The sequence below is a fragment of the Peromyscus californicus genome, unplaced genomic scaffold (assembly GCF_007827085.1).
Source record: "Peromyscus californicus insignis strain IS unplaced genomic scaffold, ASM782708v3 Scaffold_17__1_contigs__length_78620276, whole genome shotgun sequence".
NCBI classification, from domain to species: Eukaryota; Metazoa; Chordata; class Mammalia; order Rodentia; family Cricetidae; genus Peromyscus; species Peromyscus californicus.
Window position 1 is genome coordinate 63296109 of NW_026294469.1, and position 24842 is coordinate 63320950.

A 24842-nucleotide genomic window follows, 5' to 3' on the forward strand; every position below is an offset into this window, starting at 1 on the left:
CCCCATGAGGTAAATGCTAGCTTCCTGTCTGGTAGGACATTGGTGTTGCATTGCTTAAGATTTTCACTCTGTCTGCCCTGGGCACTTTCACATATCAGCCAGTTAGATAAGCTGGGAGTTCATGATGAAGAAGCCCTCTATGGGTGGAGTTCTGTGAAAAGGATCTGAGGCAAGCATAGGATGCTGACTCCTTCTTTGAGGTCCTATGGACTCAGGGTAGAGTGCACATTGGAAACAGGTTCACACCACTCAAGTGGCCCAAGTGTCTGCATCCCCAGGCCCCAGAAGACCTTTGTTCGGTGTCTGATTGTGTCAGACATTCTGTTAGGTTCCAGGTAGGAGGGAGTTGGCACAGCTTGGATGCTGTATTACAGAGATAAACCTTAGGACAGTGGAGATTTGGAGGCTTCTCAGATCCTCAGGGCAGGAAAATAGGAGAGTCATTTTGCTTTTGATTTTCTTCCTTAAAGATAGACTCTCATATAGTCCAGACTAGTCTGCAGCTCCATGGATACCGCTGTGATTTTTTTTTTTTTTGAGCACTCCAAAGCCTGTGGTAGGTGTTTTATGTTCACTCACATATGATCCATACAGTAGATGATCCTTACGTGATTGCGTGAGTCATTTTGAAGGATGGTGGATTGGGAACATCAAACAACTTAGCCAAGCCACAGAGGAATAAAGTGTTAAAATCTTAACTGCACCCCAGGTCTCACCCCATAGCTAGCATGCGGAAGGTGCTAGTTTCTTAGTCCCAAACGTCGCTGCTGATGAGCTGGTCCTGTTCTTTGTGCTATTATCACTGAGTAAGGCTTCCAGAGAGGAAAGGAGACTCATTGTAAACAGGGGTCAGGCTGTGTCAAAGGGATCACAGGACCAGGCTTCCAAAAAAGCGAGGAGAGAAAGGATTCAAGGTGCACATGGTGGGTGTGTGTGGAAAAGAAGCTTAGCAGTGGGGGGGCCATCAGACATGGCGGTGGAGGTCACGTGATCTTACTATACCTGTTCTGTAGTAGGCAGTTTTAAAGCTTCTCATAGCCTCAGGGCAGGAGAATACGTGAGTCTTTTTGGTTTTTTTTTTTTTAAGATAGGCTCTCATGTAGTCTAGGCTAGCCTGCAGCTCCTTTTTATAGCCAAGAATGACCTCAAACTTATGATCTTTTTGTCTCTTTTTGGAATCACAGGGGTGGGCTGCCAGGCTCGGTTTGATGCTGTGCTAGGGCTCGACCCGGGAATTCATGCTACAAGGCCGGGACTCTGCCAACTGAGCCGCATTCCCAGTAAAATGAACCCTGTTATGGCTGAGCTAGCTGTCCTGCACATGAGCCCCAGCGTGGAGAGAGCTGGCAATAGAGCACTTTGCTTTCCTGCCCTGGGCAGACACCAGGCTTCTGGGAAGAGCCGGTGCCCTGCGGGGGGGGGGGGGGGGGGGGGGGGGGGGGTGTTCTCGGGGAGTTATCCAGAGTGCTGGCTTGATGGTATGGGGAGAGAGCCCCTCCAGGGCAAGCTGGGGATGCTCAGTCCCCGCTCTGGCCAGCCTGTGGTGACACAGTCAGTCAGGGTGTCAGCGCCTGGGGGAAGAGGTCTGCTAGAACAGCAGGCACCACAGTGTCCTCTGTGTCTGTCAGGGCCGCCAGGGCCAGTGGCCATCTGACAGTCAGTCTGCTAGGCACAGGGTGGCCAGAAGGACAAGGGGGCTGAAAGCACTGTCCCCACTACGGAGGAGCCTGTGTGTCACAGGCCACCCTGGCCCTGATGTCACGTAGTGCTCAGCACCAGCCTTGCTGATGGGCAAAGTCAACCCCAGGGGATAAAAATACTATAGCATTTTACACCCCACACAACTGAACATCCGAGGGAAGTAGATTGGAAAAGGCCTGTTTTTAAAGGAAGCTTTTCTTCCTTAAGCTTCCTGCTTGGCAAACATCTGTGAGCAGTGGCAGATGTTGTCACCCCGGGCAAGGCTTCCTGTATGCAGTGGGTGATTAGGAGACGTGAGATCTTTCTCACACTGTTCCCCGTGTGACTCTCACGCCAGGCACTATTCCCACAAATTAACTCATTGATCTTCACCATACCTACGGGATAAGTATTACTATTACCCCGTTTTAAAAATGAGTACACTAAGGGCACAGAGGGATGAGTAACCTACCAAAAGTCACACAGCCAGCAGGTGGCCTGGCTGGGATTGAAACACAGCAGGCTGTTTTCAGGCAGGTTTTGCCACCTCTAGCTGGGTTTCTAGATCATTGGGAAGCTCTTGTGTGTGAGGAATGCTCTTCAGGCCAGACAAGGCTGTAATGTAGGTTTAGGGTCATGTTCACTAGTTCACTAAAAGTATCATGTTCTTGGGACTGGTGAGCAATGGGTGACAATATCACCATGAGTACTGGACATAGATCTCTTGGTGGACTGACCAGCTATGGGGAAGTGAGTTGGGTGCCTTTTTCCCTGTGACTCCAGGAGCTAATCCAGACAGCTGTTCTCTTTACAGTCTTTAAGCCAAAAGGAAAAAGATGCCAGAGAGAAAGGGTCCCAAAGTCACTTGTCAGAATAGCGTGACATAAGAGGTCACGTCTCAGTTGCAGGAGACAGGAGTCGGCTGAGAGTATTCCCACCACTATGGGAAGGAAGCCAAAAGGCAAAACTAGGAGAGATGAACACCCCAAGTTCATGCCTTAAGGCTGAGGACCCCAGCTGCAGGGAACAGACTCCATTTGACACCAAGCTTGTGAGTAATCAACAGAGGACAGGGTCACATGAGAGCCCCTCAGGAGGAAATGGGGTGATCAGGAGCCCAGAGCTGTCCCTGGTGCTAACATACCTCTCTTCTGGGTTTTTGGTCTCTGATGTCAATGCCATCTCCTTCACAGTACCTTTCAGCAGCAGAAACAGGGACCATCCCAGAAATTACCCTACAGTGTCCCTAGTGTTAGCCTCCAGTATGACATGCTTAAACCAAAATGATAAGAGTTCATAAACGCTGCTATTGTGGCAGAGTGACATGGCCAGGTTTTACAGTTTCTTGTAATAGAACTCACAATTCTTAGGCCTTTGTGAATATAAGGTTGTGTTTAAATATTTTTATCTGAAAAAAAAAATAAACCAAATCAATAGTTTAGTCAGTGGTCTTTAAATCAGTTTGATTCAAGATAGTTAATAGTCACTCAATAAATGTTGCATTAGTCCATATTTTATGATTCTCAAGGGCATCCATATATGTTAGAAAAACAGTCTGCTATGAGTTACAGCTTTGGGACCTTTCTGTGTCCCAGTTTCACAGCTGCAGATCATGTGGGGGCTACCAGTCACCCTCACCGAAGGTGAGGTCTGACAGGCACAAATGAGGTACAGTGATAGCCCAAAGTGAGCACTCACATGCCGGAGGCTGTGACTTCACCATGAAGATTCTTGCAATGATTTTCCGTCTTCCCACACCAGCCCACGTCTGACTGGGAAACCATGAGTCTGATTGTGTGGGTTCTATGTCTGAGACATAAAACATACAGCCGCAGGAAGCCAGGTGCAGGGGTTGTTTGGGTAACAAGGCTGGTAGTGATGAGTGGGAGTGGGAACTGGCAGACACAGAGGCTTCTGAGCAGCAGCCAGAGGGACTCCATGGAGAACACAGGCCAATGAGGCGCAGTGACTGTGTGGCACATACCAGATGAGCACTTTGTTCCCTACACCTTAAGAATGACCTTCTAAGATGGGAATCGCTCTTATCCCTAGTTTACATGGGAAGAAGTGGGCCACAGAAAAGTGAGTGACCGGATCAGACACCCAGAGGGCTAAGGACAAGATGAGCTCAGGTCTGTCAGCTTCAGAGACCTTCTTCCCCAGGGTTTGAGTCTGGTCTCCAGTGGCATCAGGATCAGCAAAGCTGAGTCTTCCAGAAACATCGGCATTCCAAAATGTCACCTTTGGCCATAGCAGGGTGAGATGTGCCTGCATCCCCTGCCTCTACCGCCATGTGTAGTCTCTTCCTATTCCAACCGGCTCCATTTAGGGAACTCAGCCACCTCTCTACCCTTGTTGATCTGGCCCAGGCCGGGCCAGTGGGAGTTGACAACCGATCTGAGTTAACTCACATCCAAGAGCAGAGATGAAGACAAAGGGTAGGCAGCCAAACATGCCCTCCACCTGTGCAGGGATGCTCTGCCTCCAGTGTAGACCCAGACCCTGGTGAGCAATTCACACTGGTATTGATCTTTCTAAATAAGTGCTGCTTAGTTGGATTTCTTTAGTTGGATTTCTCTGGATTCTCCAGGTGAGGCTGACAGCAAGACAGAGGTAGGGAGGAGAAGGCTGTACCTGGAGCTTGCGGAGAGTGTGGGGAATCTTGTACATGAGGCGTGCGCTGCTTGCACGCTCAGACACAGCACTTCGAGCTGTGAGCTGCTGTGTAGATGCCAGCAGCTTTTCTTCGAGAGTTCCTGTGCGGTTTAATTTCTCTGTGAATTAGTCATTGATTCCTGATGCCCTGGCTTAATGGCATTTTAGCCAATGGCTCTGTTCTGCCTGGTGTTCCTGTGAAGCACAGCAAAGAAGAGCAATCAATGAGAGCTGCTGGCCTGCTGATTCAGAGCTCTCCTTCCTCTGTTCCACTTCTCCATCCTGACCACTCCGCCCCACACGCCCTCCATCCACCCAGCCCGTCATTGACACTGAGCTTGATCCTGGAAGCAGGTTCTCAGGGCCTGATACACACACAAGTTGGCTGCCGATTGGGAACACAGTCTATGGGTGGGTGTGGTCAAATGTCAGTCTCTTTGGTGAGAGCTGTGTGGTGTGAGCCATGTTGACAGGTGACAAGAGAGACCCTGGGGCCTCTTGGAGGGCCTCCTTGAAAGAGGGGATGCTGAAGGGGTCCTTTGTCTCAGAGGAAGGGATTAGGTTACAGCTCTTTGTGCCGGTAAGTCCATGGCCAGGAGGGCTTGATGTGAAAGCCGGGGGAACCCTAAGAGGCCAAGACTGCAGGTCCAGAAAGCTGCCTCCATTATTGCTGCAGCCAGAAAACCTACTCTGTGAGTGCTCACATGTTCTCCCTGGACTATTTCAATGTCAGTGCTGCTGTTTGTGTCCCCCTCTGCTTCCAGGTTCACAATAGAAGTTTAAAATGTTAGGGAGATGGCAGGAGAGTGCCTGGGCATGTGATGATTCTGAGATTTAATTGGAAGTCCTTTTCTGGTGGCCTTCACATTTTTTTCCTGACTCAATAACCCTGTCTTTTTCTTTATCCTCTCCCACATCTGCCGATGCTCTCTACAGAACAAAGAGTTCAAGACTCTGACAGAGCAGTTGTCAGCAGTCACCTCCACACATGCCATGGAGGTGGAGAAGCTGAAGAGGGAGCTGGCACATTACCAACAGAACCAGGAGGCTGATGCCAGCCTGCAGCTGCAGGAGGAGGTGCAGAGCCTGCGCACTGAACTACAGAAGGCTCAGTCGGAGCGCAGGGTCCTAGAGGATGCCCACAGCAGGGAGAATGGCGAGCTGAGAAAGGTATGCATGGACCCAGGGAGCAGGGCTGGCGAAGGGTTGGTGGGCGGGCTTCATGCTGGGAAATTTCCCTGATTTCCAGGCCTTGTGTCCACAGACCAGCCCACCCTTCTTCACTTGATAAGCGGCTGTGCTTCTGGGTCATACAACAAATGTCTACTCCTGAGCAAGTGTTCATTGAGTGGCTGCCATTAGCTAATCCCTGGCTCCGCTGGGAGAGTAAATGTTGTCTTTCTTTGCTCATCTTTCTTAAAGGCTAGAGCCAGTTCCTAGGTCAGCTCTCCAGATCTAGTTCTTAATGAGAGAGATGACAGCTGTTAAGTGTTCTGGGGCTTCAGCAGTCTGTAGCCATCGCTCCCACCAGGAAATCTGTATATTTCAGGGGTCTGCTCTGTGTGTAGCCTGACTTCTCAGTCTACTTCATAAGGCTTACCCCAAGTCCATGAAATGGGACTTCCTGGGGATGTTTCCACTGCTCCAGATGTTCAGCTGCGAAGAAGCTCTTCTGAACTCCCAAGATAGCTCTTCTAACTAGGGGAAGTCCCACACTAGAGGGCTGTCTATGGGTTGAGAACACCTCTGTTCTCTCCCCCATCTCTACCATGACCCAACTAGAAGAAAAATAGTGCATGGTCCACATGCTTAGTATCTCTCTACCATACAGAGTCGTTGAGAACTTGACGAAGGAGAGAGTCGGTGTTGGTTAGTGCTGGAAGAGAAGCTCTGAAACTGGGACAGACATAGAAATAACTAACCCTAACCCCAACTCCATATTGTCAAGTGTGAGCAAGAACCCCTGCTAGTCATAGTGCCCGTGTGTAGGTGTGTATGTATATACATAAACCCGTGTCGGCACATGGCCTTGGTCATCTCTAAGGCTGCTTCTGGACTTGTAATAGCCAACACATGTGATTTTATGTGCTTTTCTAAACTGAACAGAAGACTTCAGTCCTGCTCTGTAGTCCTTGGCTCTTCCACTGCCCTCCTTGTAGCTGAGAATTATGGACTCTCATTTCCTTTCCCTGCTTCCCACAAAAATTTTGAATTGGTGTCTCAGAGCACCTAAAATACCTGGGTTTCCATCCAAAGGTAGGTAAGGGTTTATTGTATAAAAACTTCCTTGACAAAGCCAGAGAAGCCAAGTCCATCCTGCTCTCCTTTAAAAATGGCTGTCACCTACCTGTTGGCCCAGAGATTGAATACAACTAGAGCTTGGCATGGGCAAGAAAAGAGTCCAGGGCACTACAAGAAAGGGGATAGTTGGAGCAAAGATACCTTCTCCCCACACCATCTTTTTTTTTTTTTTTTTTTTTTTTTTTTTTTTTTTTTTTTTTTTTTTGGTTTTTCGAGACAGGGTTTCTCTGTGTAGCTTTGCGCCTTTCCTGGAACTCACTTGGTAGCCCAGGCTGGCCACGAACTCACAGAGATCCACCTGGCTCTGCCTCCCGAGTGCTGGGATTAAAGGCGTGCGCCACCACCGCCCGGCGCCCACACCATCTTTTGAGATGGATTTTTGCCATGTATCCCTGGCTGGCCTACAACTTGCTATGGAGATCAGCATGACCTCAAACTCACAGAGATCTTCCTGCCTTTGCCTCCTGAGTGCTGGGATAAAAAGCATGCACCAATATACCTAGCTAAAACCCTCTTCTCTAACTCCAAATGAAATATGAGCCTATGTTAACAACCCTCAAAAGACACTAGAATAGAATGATCCATTGAGTGGGGAGATCCACTCCTTCTAGGAAATGGAAAAATGGAAAATGGAAAGCAGACATTCTCCTTTCTCTAACGGTCTATGGAATATTTTATTCCAGTGGTTGGAGAATGGTCAAGGGATGCCTGGTTCCCAGTTTCTATTCCAGTGTCTGCCTGGCTGGGGTTTAATATTTAGCAAAGGCAGTATCCAGCCTGAACAAATGCTGAATAAGAAGACAGTTGGTCTCCTTCTGGTTGTGTCTAGGGGCTTTCTCTGCATTGAGTGAGATTGATGAGACCAGCAATGCACAGAGTTGGAGCCAGCGGCCGGCGGATGTTTAATTAATGGGTTTGATGTTCCTGTCAGCAGAATCTGCAAGTGCTGTATTGGAACTGGCATCCTGGAACACCAAGGGCTGCCACCTCTGATGGTTTACCTAGTAGGCCACATGGCTATGCTGCCTTAGCCCTTAGGAGTCAGGAATTCATCTCTGTGTCCACAGAGCATGGAGCTGCCCCTGTCACACCCAGCCTATCATTTTCTACAGAGGGAGATATTACTTCAGCCTCTCCATAGAGAAGTCCTCACTAAGGCTCTTAACTTTGTCCCTTCTATTCCTTCTTAAAGTCTCAGCATCCCTCCCTGGCTGCCTTTATGCAGCTGTGCTTTTTTGTGTGACTTTGTTACTTAGAAGGGAGGTGGCTACCTGGGCTGCCATTGGCATGGAGGCAATAGCTCTCTGTCTTAGTTAGGGTTTCAATGCTGTGAAGAGACACCATGACCACAGCAACTTTTATAAAGGAAAACCCGTACTTTGGGTAGCTAACAGTTTCATTATCATCATGGTAGGAAACATGGAGGCATACAGGCAGGCGTGGTGCTGGAGAAAGCTGAAAGTTCTACATCTTGATCTACAGGCAGCAGGAAGTGAACTGTGACTCTGGGTGTAGCTTGACCATAGGAGACCTCAAATCCCATCCCAACAGTGACATACTTCCTCCAATAAGGCCACACCTACTCCAACAAGGCCTCACCTGCTAATAGTGGCACTCCCTTTGGGGGCCATTTTCTTTCACACCACCACAAGCTCCTAATCAGAATGTGCTCTGAAGGTTTCACAGAGCCTACCTTGGTACAAGGGTGCAGTGGGAGGGGAAAAGTGACCCACAGCCAACTGCTTGACCCTGAGGCATCCTTGGCACTTTCCAGGTGTCTAGTAGGTTCCAGGTCCTGAGTGCTTCAGCTGGTGCATCAGGTTGTGTGTTGGTCCACATTGTCAGTCACAGAACCACCCCCTGCTGATTGGTTGGCTTCCTTGAGTGGTTCCAGTATATGGCCTTAGGTTTGAGGTTTTGCTGAATGGAAGCAGAGGCATCCGACTGGAGAGAGTACAGGGCTCTCATGTGTTGAGTCTTCTCAAGGGGTAGCCCAGGGATCCTTGGACCTGCTGTACTCAGAGTTGTGATTTTATTGGCTCAGGATTTGTGGCTTCATGAAAAGGCTGGCAGTTACTAGAAAGGGCTTTAACTCATCTCTGAGGATGACAGGTCTTGCCACAGAATGATAGAAGTCATTGTCCTTCATGCAACAGGTGTTTATCGAGTGCCTTGTGTGTTAGAGACTCTTCTACATAGTGAGACAAAAATAATAATCAAAAAGGTCCTTTGCATCTTAGGAAACAGAAGGTGGAGACGGGAGTCCTTCTGAGATTATCCACCATGTGCTATAAAAGAAAGCTGAGCAAGGGGGATGAAGAGTGGCTAATAGGGGTAGCGGGGCATGGGTCACATGTGACAGCCAGAGGTGCCTCTCTAAGAAGACCCCTGAGTGAGGTAAGAGTGAGCCATGAGGACTTCTAGAGTGGCTGGTACTGAGCAGACAGGAGGAGAAGAGGAGTAAGGATTTGGCAGAGAGATGGGGTCAGACCTGGAAGTCCTCTGTGATCTCAGGAACCGCTGTAACCTGTGAAACCTCAACTCTGTCTTTAGAATTAAAGGCTCTTTGAGCTGGGTAATGAACTGGAACACATGCCCTGGACTATCCTGGAGATTCGAGACTTAGTCATTATTTCCAATTTGCTTACATATCCAAAGGATGTTAATTTCAACTTTTGTGTTAAAATTCCATTGCCTAAATATTTAACATCATTGTCATCACTGTGTGTGCATGTGTGTGTGCATAGGTCAGAGGATAACTTTTAAGAGTCAGTCCTCCCCTTCTATCTGGAATTGAGGTCAGGTAATCAGGCTTGGTGGCAACCACCCTTCCCTCTAACACACCATCTCACCAGCCTCTCACCCCTTAGATTTTGGAATAGTTTTAATTTATTCTTTGAGTCCATCTGCTACTATCTCCAGCTCCTCCTAGTGCCCCACACTCTAAAACTTCATGTGTTCTTTTTTCTTGTTTTTAATAACTTTGTGAGTCCAATTAGGCTGCCCATACATACATGGCTGTGAGATCATCCACTGAGGCATGGGCAACCTCCCAGTGGCCATGTCCTCAAAGGAGAGTGACTCTCCTTCCCTGAGTAGACATCAGCTGTCCATAGTTCCTCCACCAAGGATGGAACCTCAGTGTCCCCTGTCCCATCCCTGCTGGGGTTTCGACTGCCTTCATCTTGTGCAGGTAACCACGGTCATGTCATGTCATTTTCCAGAGCTCCTCCCCATCCTCTAGCTCTTCCATTCTTTCCACCCATTCTTCTCTGGTGTTCCCTGAGCCTTGGCTAGGCAGGGGGGCCAGGAGGGGAGGTGGGGAGGCATCTGCTTTGGATGACCCATCCACAGCCAGCACTGACAATCACTTAAACTTGGCATTTTGACCAGTTATGAATCTGCATCAACCACTGCCCATGCAAAAAGAAGCTTCTCTAACCAAAGTGGTGAGAAACAAACATTTGTGGATGTAAACATAAGTATTTAGAAGGTAGTTTGCTAGCGTGACCAATTAGCAAGGCTTACTGTTGTAAGTTCCCCCTCAGGGCCTGTGGTCTTAGTCATGGATTTATAATCCCAGCTTGAATCCCTCCAATGGAAAAGACCTCGTCATAACAGAAAGTGATTGGTTACCCCCTAACCTTCATGCAACTGTTGCTTCTCTCCATCATCATACAGATGCCATTTTTTGTGGATAGCTTCTTTTACCCAGCATTATGTTTTTCATGGATCTAACACTTGGTTTTTAATTTTATTGTGTTTATTTATCTTGGAGGGGTACACACATGCCATAGCTTGTGTGTAGAGGCCAGAAGACAACTTTCAAAAGTCTACTCCCAAGCTGGGGTGGTGGTGGCACACACCTTTAAACCCAGCACTTGGGAGGCAGAGGCAGGTAGGTCTCTGAGTTCAAGGCCAGCCTGGTCTATGGAGCAAGTTCCAGGACAGCCAGAGCTACATAGAGAAACCCTGTCCCTATTTCCTCTACCATGTAGGTTCCAGGAATTGAACACAGGTCATCAGCCTTGGCAGCAAGCACCTTTACCTTCTGAGTTGCCTCACTGGCCCTAGTTAGTATTTTAGTAATTATTGCTAAATACTAAGTCATTGTAGGGCTATGCCATTGGGCCATGAGTTGATTAGCATTTAGTTGTTTTTACTTTTGACTACTATGAGTAGTGTTGCTATAGTCACCTTTGTATAGGTTTTTATGAAGGTTAGGTTTTTATTCCTCTGGGGTATATAATTAGAAGTGGGATTTCTGGGTCACTTGGACATTATTTCATGCTTAATACTAAAGAATGATTTCAAAGTCTTTTTAGAACATTAATCTGCATTGTTACTTTAAGAAAAACACAAATATTTCTATAATCACAATTTTTTCTCTTCAGAAGTCCTAGGTTTTTCTTTAATGTTGCCTTTTTTCTTATTTAACTTATTTATTATTTTTGCAGCCATAATCACCTGTGGTTGAATCCATTTTCTTAAGTATAGCGTTTACTGGTGACCCACCAGATTCCCATCACCCCATGTTTCCTTTGGTAGTATTCTCAGGAGCCACATGCTGGGATTAGATCTGGGTGTCAGTACCAAATGTGTCTCCCCATCTCCGAATCTGGAACACTGGTCCAGTGAGGCAGGGGAGGGCAGATGGGACAAAGACCAGAGATGATATGACCATTGTGAGCTTCTGGCTTTCCCAAGACTCAGATTTGATAGCTCATGATTCAGCAAGAGAGACAAGTACAGAGGGCTCTCTTTTCTGTGCATTCATCAATAAGGAGTGTGAGCTGAGCATGGACATTTGGGGGGGTCTCTGTGAGACATTTTAGGGGGTCTCTGTGAGTCCCAGGTGACCACAAGCAGTTTGACCCACTCTGTCTTGCTTAACTTGGATTCTCTCTATACATAATTTCCCTTCAGAATAAAAACAGCTTTGGTTGAATCCGTTTTCCTAGGTAGGGCATTTACCCATGACCTATCAGAATTCCATCTCCTCTGAAGGATCCTCCTCTTCTTCTATCACACAAGCGAAGAGTTTTTTGTTTTGTTTTGTTTTTCTGGGTTTTGTTTTACCTGTTGATCTCTTTCAGCGAGTTGCAGACCTGGAACATGAAAATGCTCTCTTGAAGGATGAGAAGGAGCACCTTAATAACCAAATCCTGCGCCAATCAAAAGGTAAGCTCCAAATCAGCTTTACATTCCTCTTCCTGGTTTCCTGGCCTCCTAGATGATGCAGAGGAGGAAGGGCTTACTAAGGGAGAGCTGGGGGAAAGGAGGGTGAATCTTAACATCCTCTTGTGACATTCCTTTGGAGAGTCTGTTGAAAGGGGAACATGTTCTTCATGTGTGAAACCATGCATGGGACTTGGTATCAGGAGGTCCCCTATTCAAAGCATGACACTGCTGCACACAGCCCTGTGACCTTGTGCGAGTATCCATCTGAAAATGGGTAGGAAAGACAGACCCGGCAGGGCTTGTGGGAGAAGTGAGCAAGGTACACAGGCGAAGTGCTTAAGCTGGTGCTCAGCACAGTTGGGCACCCATGCGTGTTTTTACATTTGTCTTGTTCATTCTTATCACCTGTGTCTCCTACCACACGGTCACGCTGTGTGCTGAAGGACAGGATCTTTGATTAGACCCTAGATGAGCCTCTCTCAAGTGCTCACCAACTTCCAGGCTGCCACCCACCCCTGTGACTCACTTGTCTGAGGGGGGACAGTGGAGTGCATAAATCCAGTTCTTGTCTGCTCATTGTAACCAGATCACCTCCCATCCTTAGGGTCCTCACCCATCTCACAGGGCAGCTGAGCATCACAACCTCACAGCCCCCCACTAGCCTAAGATCTTGTGAAAATAGGAGATGCTTTCAAACTGCCCTTTAAAAAAAATGATTTGCTTCCCTTCCGTTACTATGGATACAAGGTTGGCAAGAGAATAAAGCCCATCTGAATTTCGTAGGTTCCTAGCCCGCTTCTCCCTATATCATCTCTGGTCCCGTCTCCGAGAACCTGAAAGATCAGGATTATGAGAGTTGAGAATGAAGCCTGCTTCTGCTGGAAATGCTGCCAGTAGTCCTTATGGCAGCTGTCACAAGAGAGGCAGGCACATGGGCGGGGTGGGAGTGCTCATGTGCATTGAGAGTTTCTCTCCCCACCTCCCTAAGAGCAGGGTCACCCTTCTTCTTGTTAGAACCTTTGGTTCTGAATAATGAGCCCCTCCCTCCTCAACTCCACAGTAGGTGAGGAGAATGAGATGAGCCTCTTAACAGGAGATTAGTCAGAAGGCTCCTAGCAGGGCATGCGCATTTGAGGATCCCCCTCAGTTGCTGAAACCCAGCTTCTCATGCCTGCTTTTCAGCTGAATCTTCCCAGAGCTCTGTAGAGGAGAACCTCCTGATGAAGAAGGAGCTGGAGGAGGAGAGGTCCAGGTACCAGAACCTCGTGAAGGAATACTCCCGGCTGGAGCAGAGATATGAGAACCTGCGAGATGAGGTGACCATCGTAAAGGAAAGGGAGGCGGTTCTGCTGCCTGGTGGAAATGGCTTCCTTTTCTGCCCTTTTAGAGCTGGCTACATAGCCCTTGCTCTCTGTCACTGCCCTGCTCAGCAAACAGGCATGTGTGCAAGGACCACCTATTCTTTCTTTCCCATGGGAACTCTGTGGTTCAGAAGCTGCCAGCCGGTGGTCCCTTCCTGAGGATGCCCTTTCTCAACACTGAGGTCTTATTGAGATCTTAGGAGGTTAAGAATTATTTTCCTGTATGTGTATGTTGTCATCTTGCTCCTTGTTCTAGAAAACTCCAATGTTGAGACAGTGGTGTGGTAGGCTGTGACCTCAGCTGCATTGACACATATGGAGAGAGACCCTTGGAGCCTGATTGGGTCTCCTAATCTCTGACAAAATGCAAGATATTTTTGTGACATTTCAAGATCTGACATTCTTATTTACCCATACGAATACTCCCTCCCGACATACATATTCAACATCAGTAAGTTAGTTGCATGGAAACCAGGAAAGGAATCTGAATAGGAACTGAAATAGAAATCTAAAAATTCCACCAAGCTCGGTTTTCACTCTTAAAGACAAACCGGCTGCCAAAAAATAAACTGAAAGGTCTTTTTAAATGAAGAGCCCTGGAGGTGCAGTCTATTTCTAATTACTACCGTTTCTGTGGGCAGAATGGAGTGGAAGGAGAGGCTGTTCAGGGTAGGGTTGCAGCGTTCCTTTCAAGAGCACGGAGAAGGGGTACACTGTGTGCATTCAGAGGGTACAGCTTGGATGAAGGGCTGTTCCTCCTTACTTTCTGGGTGTCGTGGGTTGTAAAGCTTTGAGAGACAAGGGGAGAGCTGGGCATGTGGCTCTTTGGTAGAGCATTTGCCTAGCATACATGGGACTAGCTATTTATCTGCTGTTTCAAGGAGCAGTGCTGTCCACACTTGTTGACAAGTGAGGCAGCTGGCTGATGTCCAGGGCCTGCTGCTCCTTGAGAAGTTAGTTCTCATCGTACGAGCTGGTTATGAATTGTCACATTTTTCTCCTTGAGCAGCAAACTCCGGGCCACAGGAAGAACCCGTCAAATCAAAGTAGCTTAGAATCTGATTCCAATTACCCCTCCATTTCCACTTCTGAGATTGGAGACACTGAGGATGCCCTTCAGCAGGTGGAGGTAAGTCTGGGCACTGTTTACAGCTGTCTTGCCTGGGACATGTTGATTGCCTGCATGGAACTACCTAACAGAGATTGCTGCTTTGTTGGTGGTGGCTCAGAGAGTCCAGGGGACAGGCATTGGGAGCAGGTTCACTGGGTGGCAGTGGACTTACAGACTGTGCAAGCCACACAGATGTACAGCCCGGCATTTGTGTGGATACTGTTTCCATGCAGATATGAGCACTGCTGTCTCCAAGGCTGTGTTCTTTAAGGCAGATCCTGAGCTGGCCAAGCACAAAGTACTCATTACATGAGGCACAACAAGATCATGCTGCCACACATGTACACAGCATAGTTAAAAACAGGCTGCATACGTGTTCATACACATTACCCACTCATAAGCAGACACATTTGTGTACATACATAACCCACACAGTAAAATCCAGACATGAATTTGAAAGGATAGAAATATACTAGGAAATCAGTGCATTTAAGATCCTGGCATCTTGGCAGGAGAAATATTGATTGTTTCAAGTTGCAAATCAGGTAGTTGTTGGCATCACATTTACGGTGACTGGTGGCCACGGTGATCCCTCATCAGGAAGGACTGTGTCCTGAGATTGTTTCTCTCATGTAATGCCATTTTCCAGAAGTGAATTCCCTTTTAGCTTCCAAAGAAAATGGCTGTGCCTGTGTCCATTTGTTCTTAGAATATGTGATCGGTCATTTAAGCGGCTCACACAGGAGGAATGTAAATGGCTGAGACAGAGATATAATCTAGAAGAGAATAAGCCCGCAGCACCAGCTTTCCTATGAGAAAACTGGTGGTTTGGCACTGGCTTTGTGTTGGAGGCAAGGATTGGTGTTGGGGAGGAGCAGAGACAGATGGCTGATACAGAGGTGGGCAGCAGGCATTGTGTTCCCGAAGCACTTGTCCCGTGGAAACAGTCTCGTGTGCACCCCTCTTCCTTTGCAGGAGATCGGTACAGAGAAGGCAGCGATGGACATGACCGTCTTCCTGAAGCTGCAGAAGAGAGTGCGGGAACTTGAGCAGGAGAGGAAGAAGCTGCAGGTGCAGCTAGAAAAGGAGCAGCAGGACAGCAAGAAAGTTCAGGTGCGTGGCGGCCTGTGGCAGCCTGTGACAGACAGCCTGTGAGTTTGTGACAGCCTGTGTCAGCCTGTGAGCCCGTGGCAGCCTGTGAGCCTGATGGCTCCTCTGTGAGCATCCCACACCACTGCCTCTGTGCAGGATGTACTCCCTGAGTGTCCCAGGGCAAAGGATTTCCACTGGGAAGCTGTAGGGAGTTTGTGGGAGCGCATGCCTGGAGGACTGGCAGAAGATGCAGAGAAAACTAATACAGCAGAAGTCAAATTTAGCAAAGAAAGTCTACCACCCTTCCATGCCTGGAATCTAACATGACCTCAACCCCCTGACTCAGAGAAGCCCCTTCTTACCCACAGCTGGGCCATCACCACAGTGGAAGTCATCCTCATCTTGAAAGAATACTGTGTGGAACTTTACACCAAAAAGTAATTGCTGTGTCTCCAGGACCTGTGGGGCACCTAGGCTACATGTAGAACTATGCTAGGAACAGGCTCATAGCAAACAAGTACACAAAGTGTGTGTTAACAAAAGAGACTGTAGAGCCAGCAAGATGGCTCAGTATCGGCGAAGGCACTTGCTGCCAAGCCTGATGGCCCGACTTTGATCCGAGGGACACACGTAGTGGAAGGAGAGAACTGAACCCTGCGAGTTGTCCTCTGACCTCCACACACACACATACCATGGGCACATGCAAGCCGTGACAGACACACACACGCACACGCACACGCACACACACACACACACACACAAACACACACACACACACACACACACACACATTCACTAGTGTACAGTATATTTTTTTAAGATAGGTAAAAATTCAAGAGAAAAACTTGAATTGGCCATTGGGGAATTTGAGTTGTGTTTGGGACATAGCCCAATGTAAATGTATGATAAATAATAATGTTGTAGTGTGGATGTGAATGCAGAACTGATTGCACACACATCGGAGAGCCATTGGCTCTAGCAGTACAGGACATAAGAACCATGTTTTCTTACTTTGAAGTTGTGAGGAATGCTTCTCGTGGGATTTAAGTCCAGTTCTGGGTCATATCACTAGCCGATCTGTCCTCAGGCCTCAGCTGAAAATCCTGGGATTTGACACTCTTACCCACACCCTTGACCCCCGCCACCTGTACCCCATCTCTTCTTTCATAACACCTTTCTTCCCTTTCCAGTCAGGTGTGGTGTAGACTCTGGTGTGGCTTGCTGTCAGATTCTTGGGGATATTTTTACTGTCTGGTTTCTTTGTTTTGTTTTGTCTTAATTAGCAGTAAGTGAAGCGGTAAATCTTGGTGGTGGATTTAAGTCTCTCAGGTAGATTAGGTTCAGAGTGGGGAGTGAACGCATTTGGTGCATAAACAACTCTCCCAACTATAAGGAAAAGCTGTCCTGACAGACAAACATAAACCAAATACTGGACAGATGTTCTTAGAGATGTATCCCAAGAAACCCTGCTGTACCTTGAAGATGTCCTGAGTTAAAATATCCTCTAGTCCTCCAATCTTCCAGACACTCGCTCAGCAACAGCACACCCATAGGGTGTTGGCTGCTCACCCTGTGACCAGTGGGGGGACAGAGAGTTGCCATTGCTCTGTTGCACCAGTAAGGCTCATACAGCAAATCACCTGCCTGGGAGAAGATCAAAGGTCAAAACGAAAGATAATTTCTGGTGAACGTTAGTTGCTCTTGTGCCTCTAAAGTCAAGGGATTTTAAGTCAGCCGTCGTAAGTCATGGGTGATCTATGTGTATGAAAAGGATGGCATTAAATATGCCCAGCATAGAAGTTCCTCGGTACTCTCCTATATCTAAAGACATGATTTCTGGATTCCCCATTTCAGAAATGGAAGCTTGGCTTCAGAGCTGGCTTGCCTGGATACCAAGTGAAAAAGGGACTCTCTCAGAATATAATCAGCAAGCAAGCCCGATGGGCTGTGTCCTGCATGTTGTTGCCCACGGGGGGTAGAACAGGAAATAATATGGACCCTCTATCATCCCCTGAGATTAAACTTCCAGAGATCGAGTTTCTGAGTCTTCCCTTGGTTTCAAAAGGAATCCTAAGCCACCTGGAGAGATAGAACCCAGGTCCCCACCCAGCCTTAGAGGCCAGGCACTCAGTATAGCCTGACTGGGGTGTCTGGAATATTCCATCCATGTGGAGTGACTAAGCCACTGTGAAAGTGGGGCCTCTGTGACTGCTAGACAGACTTTTCCGTCTATCCAATTCCTTTTCCCCTTACCTGGCACAATTAACCTTGTCCACTCCAGTGATTCTGACAGACCATGTACTTAGACGACTTACATGGCCCTTTGGGTATGACTACACGATCCTCTTTCTGTAAGAATCTAATGTATTCAACATGTAGAGGGGTTGTGTAGCAAATCTGTGCCACACAGAATGCAAGTGCAGGCCACTTACCTAGCAGCAGGAGTGCTGTCTCCAGGCATTCACATCCCCTGGCCCACTGGTGATGGAGGGAGGCAAGGCAGAAGTTGGTACCTTGGCAGGGCTTTTTCCCGGCTTACTGGGAAGGAAACAGTGTGGCAAATGTACATGCCCTTCATCTGGAAGAGGCTACAGGAGAGGCTCACTCTAAAGCCCAGGTACCTTGGTCCATCCACAGCAATGCTAGCCTTACCTGGACTTCAGGTTCCTAGGACTTGGGTAATCTTATTAAGCACTCTATTAGGTTTTACTTCTAAAGACCCATGTTCTTCAGGGATGCCCCCCCTTAAACCCACTCTGAACAATTAGCCACTTAGGAAGTTGTTTGTGCCCCCTTTTCAACAGCCAATTCAACTCTAATGGCTGCCACACAATCAGAGGAGTCCTTGGCTGACCCCAGGCCTGGTGGACTTGTTACGCTAGTTACTGCTGCCCAGAGCCACCAGCTTTGGCATTCTGACGTCTGCTATGTGTACTGCATACCTACTGTGGGCCAGCTGCCTTACTAGAAGGTCACAGAGGAAGTAGCTTCAGTTCAATACAAGGTGCTTTGGATTACCTGGGAAACAGACCCGTGAGTGCACACCCCCAAAACATGAGAAGAGCATTAATATTCAGGTTTTATAGCTAGGTGCTGAAACAAAAGACCACCACATCAGCCACTTATTAACAACAATTTCTTCTTCCAAAGGCCAGAAGTCAGAAGTGAGGGTTTGGATGTGGCTGTCCCCTGTAAGTGGTGGGGAGGACTTAACCTCCTGCCTTTCTCTTGATTTCTGATGTTCTGAACTTGTAGCTGACTCCAGTCCCTCCTCCATATTAATATGGCCATCTCGTCTGTCTGTTCTTTCCTCTTACAGCATTAGGACTCACTTCATTACATCTCCTAAGACCCTATTTCCAAATGAGGTCACATTCACAGGGAGAAGAATTTAGGACTTAAAAGTATTGGGGGTGTATAATTTAACTCATAACAAACATAGTGTTATACATATTGAACCTGTCAGCATCTGTGGGGACCATGTAATACAGTGGGGAAGGAGGGAGTTGTTTTGGGGGGAATTCATGGTAGCCCGAGTACTGAGCTACTTTTTGAGGGAGGTGGGGAATATACCTGTGGAGCGTGAGGTTGCCAGCTATCCATGCAAAAGTAGAGAAAGCTTGGCTGCCATCACACATGTCTGCAGAGCATGTGCCCTGTGGTCTGTGCTCACCTTTCTGTCCTTCCTGTGCAGATGGAACAACAAAACAATGGCATCGATGTGGACCAGGATGCCGACCTGGCCTACAACAGTCTGAAGGTAAGTAAGGCTGGCTATTCCCTGCTAGTAGACGGATGACGTAGCCGGGCTTCAGGAGACTGGGTCCTCAGCGCCAGTCTGCTAATCAGTAGAGCGATAAGCAAGTGACTGCATCCCTACACTTTCACATCTCCGTCTTTGAAATGGAGGGGAGTTTGTATTTATACCAAGACACACGTGCCTCTCCTCCTTGAAACGATTCCAGTTAAAATAAAATGTGGCCACAGGAGTAAAACCACTTTGCAGCCTATCCAGATGTAAGGCAAAGGGTTTCCCTGAGTGGCAAATGCTGAGTTGGCAGGAGAGGGCGAAGTAGAGCAGTGGAGACTTCAGGCCCAAGGAGGAGGGAAGGGACATCAGAGCAGGCCCTCCCTCCTGAAGACTTCATAATGAGGCACTGTCAGCAGTCTGCTGGTCACTAATAGAACAGTTTGCTAATAGTCATTGCCCAGAAAAACAGCCTTGAGTCCTTCCTGTTCCTTCCACCTCCCAACTCTTCTTCACTGTGGTAAAATATATAGAGCATAAATTTTACTGTCCTAACAATTTTATGGTCAGCCTGGAGTGGTGGCACAGGCCTTTAATCCCAGAGGGAGGCAGAGCCAGGTGGATCTCTGTTAAGTTCAAGACCAGCCTGGTCTATAGAGCGAGATCCAGGACAGGTACCAAAACTACACAGAGAAACCCTGTCTTGAAAAACCCAAAAATAAATAAATAAACAAACAAACCATTTTAAGTGTATATAAGGGTCAGTAAGAGAGGAGTCATTGCTAATGTTCAAGCGGCTCACTGCTGTTCACCCCTGTAATTCTGTTTATCCTGAAAAACCTATCTCCACTGAAGAACTTCGGCTCCTCCCTTCCCACAGCCCCAACCAGACAGCATTCTACTTCCTGTCTCTACGCGCTACTCTAGATGTCTCACAAGGTGGACTCACGTGTGGTATTTGTCTTCTTATGACAGTTTGTATCATTTAGCTCAACACCTTCCAGATCCATTCATCTTCTCTGTGTTGTCATCCTGGATCAGGCGGGCACTCGACTGGCTACGAGCCTTCCCCTCCCTGGACTCAGCTTTGGCGTCTTGCTCAGATGATAGAGGCTCTACCCGCTGGGATTTGCTCAGTCCTCTTGTGACTCTAACAAGCATTATCACTTCTTCAAGTTCTTAGAAAGTCACAGAGCAGATGAGCACACAAAGGCTTTAGGAAGTCCTGTTAACAGCATGCTGCTTACAACTGTCAGCTTGATGTGGGGCATAGCTTGGTGATAGAGAACTTGTCCTGGCTTTGATCTCCAGCACTACATATGGACAAACATGCACACACACACACACACACACACACACACACACACACACACACACACACACACACAGAGCATTTCCACAAAGAAGAATTTCATGGCCAAATGTGCTCAAAATATATATTGCTTGACCGGCAAATACTCTAGGGCCATTGTATCCGATGCGTTTCTCTGAGAACTCAAGGTGAGGAGTAATCCCCAGTTCTGACTGACCACTGGCGCCATCGGAACCTGAGCCGTGTATGTCTTCTTTAAAAACGGAAAGTCGCTCTTCTGGCAGACAGGGAAAGTTAAGGCAAGCGAAGAGACAGGCTAGCTGGAACTTGCTGTGGATCCAGGAAGCCTCAAGCTGTGCCCCTTGGCTGTCTTGCAGAGACAAGAACTTGAGTCAGAGAACAAGAAGCTGAAGAACGACCTGAACGAGCTGAGGAAAGCTGTCGCCGACCAAGCCATGCAGGACAACTCCACCCCCAGCTCCCCAGACAGCTACAGCCTTCTGCTGAACCAGCTCAAGCTGGCCAATGAGGAGCTTGAGGTCCGCAAAGAGGAGGTGCTGATCCTCAGGACCCAGATCATGAATGCTGACCAGCGCCGACTGGCTGGCAAGCACATGGTAAGGAGGTGGCAGCCATGGTTGGGTTTCTTGGGGTGACACTGGGCCAGTAGGCTTGTGTTTTTATGTGTCTTGGGGGTCTTAAACCTGAAGAGCAAGATGTCTGTCTTTGAGATCTCCGAGAGCAGCACAGGGATTTGATGCCCTTTCTTCATGACCTTCGTGATCAAGAGATGGAGCTAGAAGTTTCTAGAATTTACTGAATTTAAGAAAGTGATCAAGGAGACTGGAAGATGGTTTAGCAATTAAGAGCACTTCAGTGGTCTTGCAAAGGACCAGAGTTTAGTTCCTGCACCCATATCAGGGAACTCACAACTGCCTATAAATCCAGCCCCATGGGCATCTGCTGCCCCTCTTCTGGCGTCCACGGGCACTGTACTCACATGAACAGACATATACATAAATTTATTTATTTTTAATGAAGAAAATGTTCAAAAGAAGCAAGACACATAATCATAGTGACTGTTTGTCTTGTTTTGCCCCTAAGTGTTCATTTTGTCTCTGGAGGGATTTCTCTCTCAGCCCTTCCGGAGGGGTGGGTCCTCTTCTTGTTTGTTTCTGGTGTCCTCACCTTCTAGGACAGATCGTAGAGTGGGAAGGAGGGAATAGGGGTTACTCGAGTCATCCAATGGGCTCTGATAGACTAGACCACTCTAGACGTGGACCCTGGGGTGGCTTCAGTAATGAGACTTGGGCCATGCCTGTTGCTGTGGGTGCTTTCTCCTCCCGGGATCCTTGTCAGCTGCCCCACTACTTGCCCTCGGTGCCTCGCAGCCGGGCCCTGCTAAGACTGTGTCCCTCTACCCAAGATGGCCACAGCTGTTTGTGTCTCCAGGTCTCCCTCTCTTCCCGAAAGCACGTTTCTGTACCTCGATATTAGAAAGCCATTTCCTAGACATTGTTTGTACCACCAGAGCTAATTTTTATTTGGTACCTTCCAGGAGCCGAACATCAACGCCAGAACAAGTTGGCCCAACAGTGAGAAACATGTGGACCAGGAAGATGCCATTGAGGCCTATCACGGGGTCTGCCAGACGAACAGGTAGGGCCCGACCCACCTCGCTGGACCTGGAGAAAGTGCTAGGCAGTCTGGCGACAGGAGGGGCTGTGGTCTAGCGTAGCAGGTTACAACCTGTCCCTTAGGGGCTGGCCATCTGCCCAACATCAGGGAATTATTTGTTGGAAGGGAAGGCCCTTTGGAAACCTGCCAATGGAAAACATCTGTGTAGCATTGCTGGAAACAGGGACCCTTCAGAACTTACCACAGGGTGATGCTGTAAGCACAGCCCGAGTTTGCTTCCTCTGAAGACTTAAGGGCTTAGGATGTCCAGATCTGCTGCTGCAGTCCCTCTTCTGCAGATGAAGAAACTGAGGCCCAGAAGCTTTGAGCCATTTTAGGCACGCCGCTGGCCTAGAGCCGAGCCAAGGTAAAATCAGGAGGCCTGGCTTCCGGGCTGCGCTGCCCCACCCCACCCCCACCAGACGTGGGAAACCAGAAGGGGAGATGTAGCCCGTCCCCAGTGCTCCCTAAAGAAAGGGAAGGAATGAAGGTGACTTTCTGGGCTAAAGCCGGAGTCAAGATCCAGTCATCTTAAATTCTCTCGGGTGGGAGATAAGGCGTGAGATGAATGAGCGAAAAGAGCACGGGTAGTATTAAATTAGAAAGCAAGCTGACAGCCGTGTGGGGCTTATCGCTCTGATCTTCAGAACCGAAATTGCTCCCAGCCTTCTTTCTGTTCTTCCCTTCAGCTGTCAGGAGTCTAGTCCTCCATCTAGGTCTTTCCAGGGGCTGCTCAGTGCCCCAGATTTTGCCGTCTCCCCTCAATAACAGTGGCAGTGATGAGACAAAAATAGCCTTTACTATATCTTACAATCGCTCCACGCTCAGGAAGTTCAGCAAGCAATAGTGAACCTGAGTTAAGAAAGAGCAGCTGCCCAGAGGAGGAGCAGTCAGGGGACCTGGGTCCCCAACATCTGCCACATTAGGCACCACAGAAGTTTGTCTCTTCTGGTTTTGTGCCAGCCTCAGCTTTGAGAAAGTTTTACAATTACTGCAAATGCGAGCGTTAAGTGGAAAAGCAGCTGGACTTACTGGCAAGGGAGGGGAGTTAGGCTGTGATGCTGGGGATCCCAGACAGGCACCCCCTTATGACAAGGGTGCTGTGAAGATAGAGATTTGCTGTGCCCTTTCCTGTGGTTGACCTGTAATGGAGAGCTTTACATACATACAAATTGTGTCTTGCATATGTGGTCAAGTGGAATCCCTTTAGAATTTTGATGAAATCTGTACCTAGAAAATGTGTACATATCCTGAGTTCAGGCTAGAATTCTGAGAAGACTCCAGATACACTTCAGTCCCATGTGCAGTCCCTCCGATTCAGCACTGTTCCCACCCGCTGAGTTTTCATGGCCTGTCCAGATCTGCAGAGAAATTCCTCCTGTTCTGTGTCTCACCTGCACTGTCAACCTGCAGGCCAGGGTCTCCCCTGCACTGTGAGTCTGCAGGCCAGGGTCTCCCCTGCACTGTCAACCTGCAGGCCAGGGTCTCCCCTTCACTGGAGCCTACAGGCCAGGGTCTCCCCTGCACTGTGAGTCTGCAGGCCAGGGTCTCCCCTGCACTGTGAGTCTGCGGGCATGTGTTTCCCCTGCACTGTGAGCCTACAGCCCAGCAGTACTAAGGCCTGCTCTGGCAAGAGCTCCTAGAGAGTGAAACACTCCCTCTTCTGCTTCTGCAAGCTTATGCTGCCGTCTTGGGAGCTGGGAGTGGCCAGCATTGTTCTGACTGCTTTACTTACAGAAAAGCTAAGGGAAAGAAACAGCCATGGAAGCCAAGTTTATAGCCAGAAGTCTATCATCCTCTCCCAGCTGCTCTGGGAGAATGATGGAAATGTGGACTAGGAGAGAAGCTGCTGCCACCACCAGGCCAGCCTCCCCTAGGCAGAACCTCCAGGTCACAGAGCTGGCTTAGGACTTGGACATGGAGTGTGCCTGGGACTCAGCTTAGGTCTGCCTTCAAGAACAGTACTCCTCTGACGCCCACACCCCACCTCCGTACACTTTCACCAAAGCCCTGCCAAGGCTGTAGAAGTCCTCCACAGCAAGTCAGAGAGTGCACTGTTGCATCTGTCCTTGGGACCCAGGAAACAGCAGGAGGCCTCAGCACAGAGAAGCTTTATGCCTTTGTCTAGAGCCAGGCCATTGGAGGTGCCAGTTCTTAGAGAGACAAGTGCAGCTAGACAGAGCCTAGCTCTGAAGGCAGCTTCCCGCGTGTGGCCTCTTTCTCCCTCTGTGTCTGGGCTCCTGATCTACTTCTCAGAGGCCCCAGCAAAGATCCTGGGCGGCTGAGAGAAAATTCAGTGTGTGCTAAAGAAGTAAGTACCCACAGAGCACATAGGGGTCTTCCTACACACAAGGAACCGACCAGCCTCAACATGCCTAGATATATGACAGAGGCTTGTTGCTTGGTCCTATTTTCCAAGGTCTGCAGAGGAAAGTGCATCCTCTCTGAAACCATTTCTGTTGCATGACCTCTACGGCTAGTAGAAAATACTTCCGAGGTCATACAGCTCACTTAACCTAACCCATGGAAAATCAGGCCAGAGAATGCAGAAGAGCATCTGGTGGGGCTCCTGGCTCCACAATGAACCGCAGGCCTTGCTGGTTATTCCTTTGTGTTTAGCCAGTTCAGGTGTGCCTGTGCGCAGGGAATCCGTGAATATTTGGTGATTTCCTGAAGCTAAGCTGTTTGGCTTTTCCTCTTCCCACCAGCAGATGTCACTCTCTC

The 24842-nt window shown here is 48.4% G+C and overlaps 1 protein-coding gene across 2 annotated transcripts in view; it reads left to right on the forward strand.

Annotated features, from left to right (window-relative positions):
* Myo5b (myosin VB) overlaps positions 1 to 24842 on the forward strand; it is a 291674-nt gene that overhangs the window by 238096 nt on the left and 28736 nt on the right. For both annotated transcript variants that reach the window (XM_052742546.1, XM_052742545.1), the window contains exons 22-29: positions 5272 to 5505; positions 11733 to 11817; positions 13000 to 13133; positions 14188 to 14307; positions 15265 to 15402; positions 19076 to 19141; positions 20819 to 21058; positions 22000 to 22100. In XM_052742546.1, the coding sequence (XP_052598506.1) occupies positions 5272 to 5505; positions 11733 to 11817; positions 13000 to 13133; positions 14188 to 14307; positions 15265 to 15402; positions 19076 to 19141; positions 20819 to 21058; positions 22000 to 22100 (1118 nt within the window). The remainder of the gene's footprint in view (positions 1 to 5271; positions 5506 to 11732; positions 11818 to 12999; positions 13134 to 14187; positions 14308 to 15264; positions 15403 to 19075; positions 19142 to 20818; positions 21059 to 21999; positions 22101 to 24842) is intronic.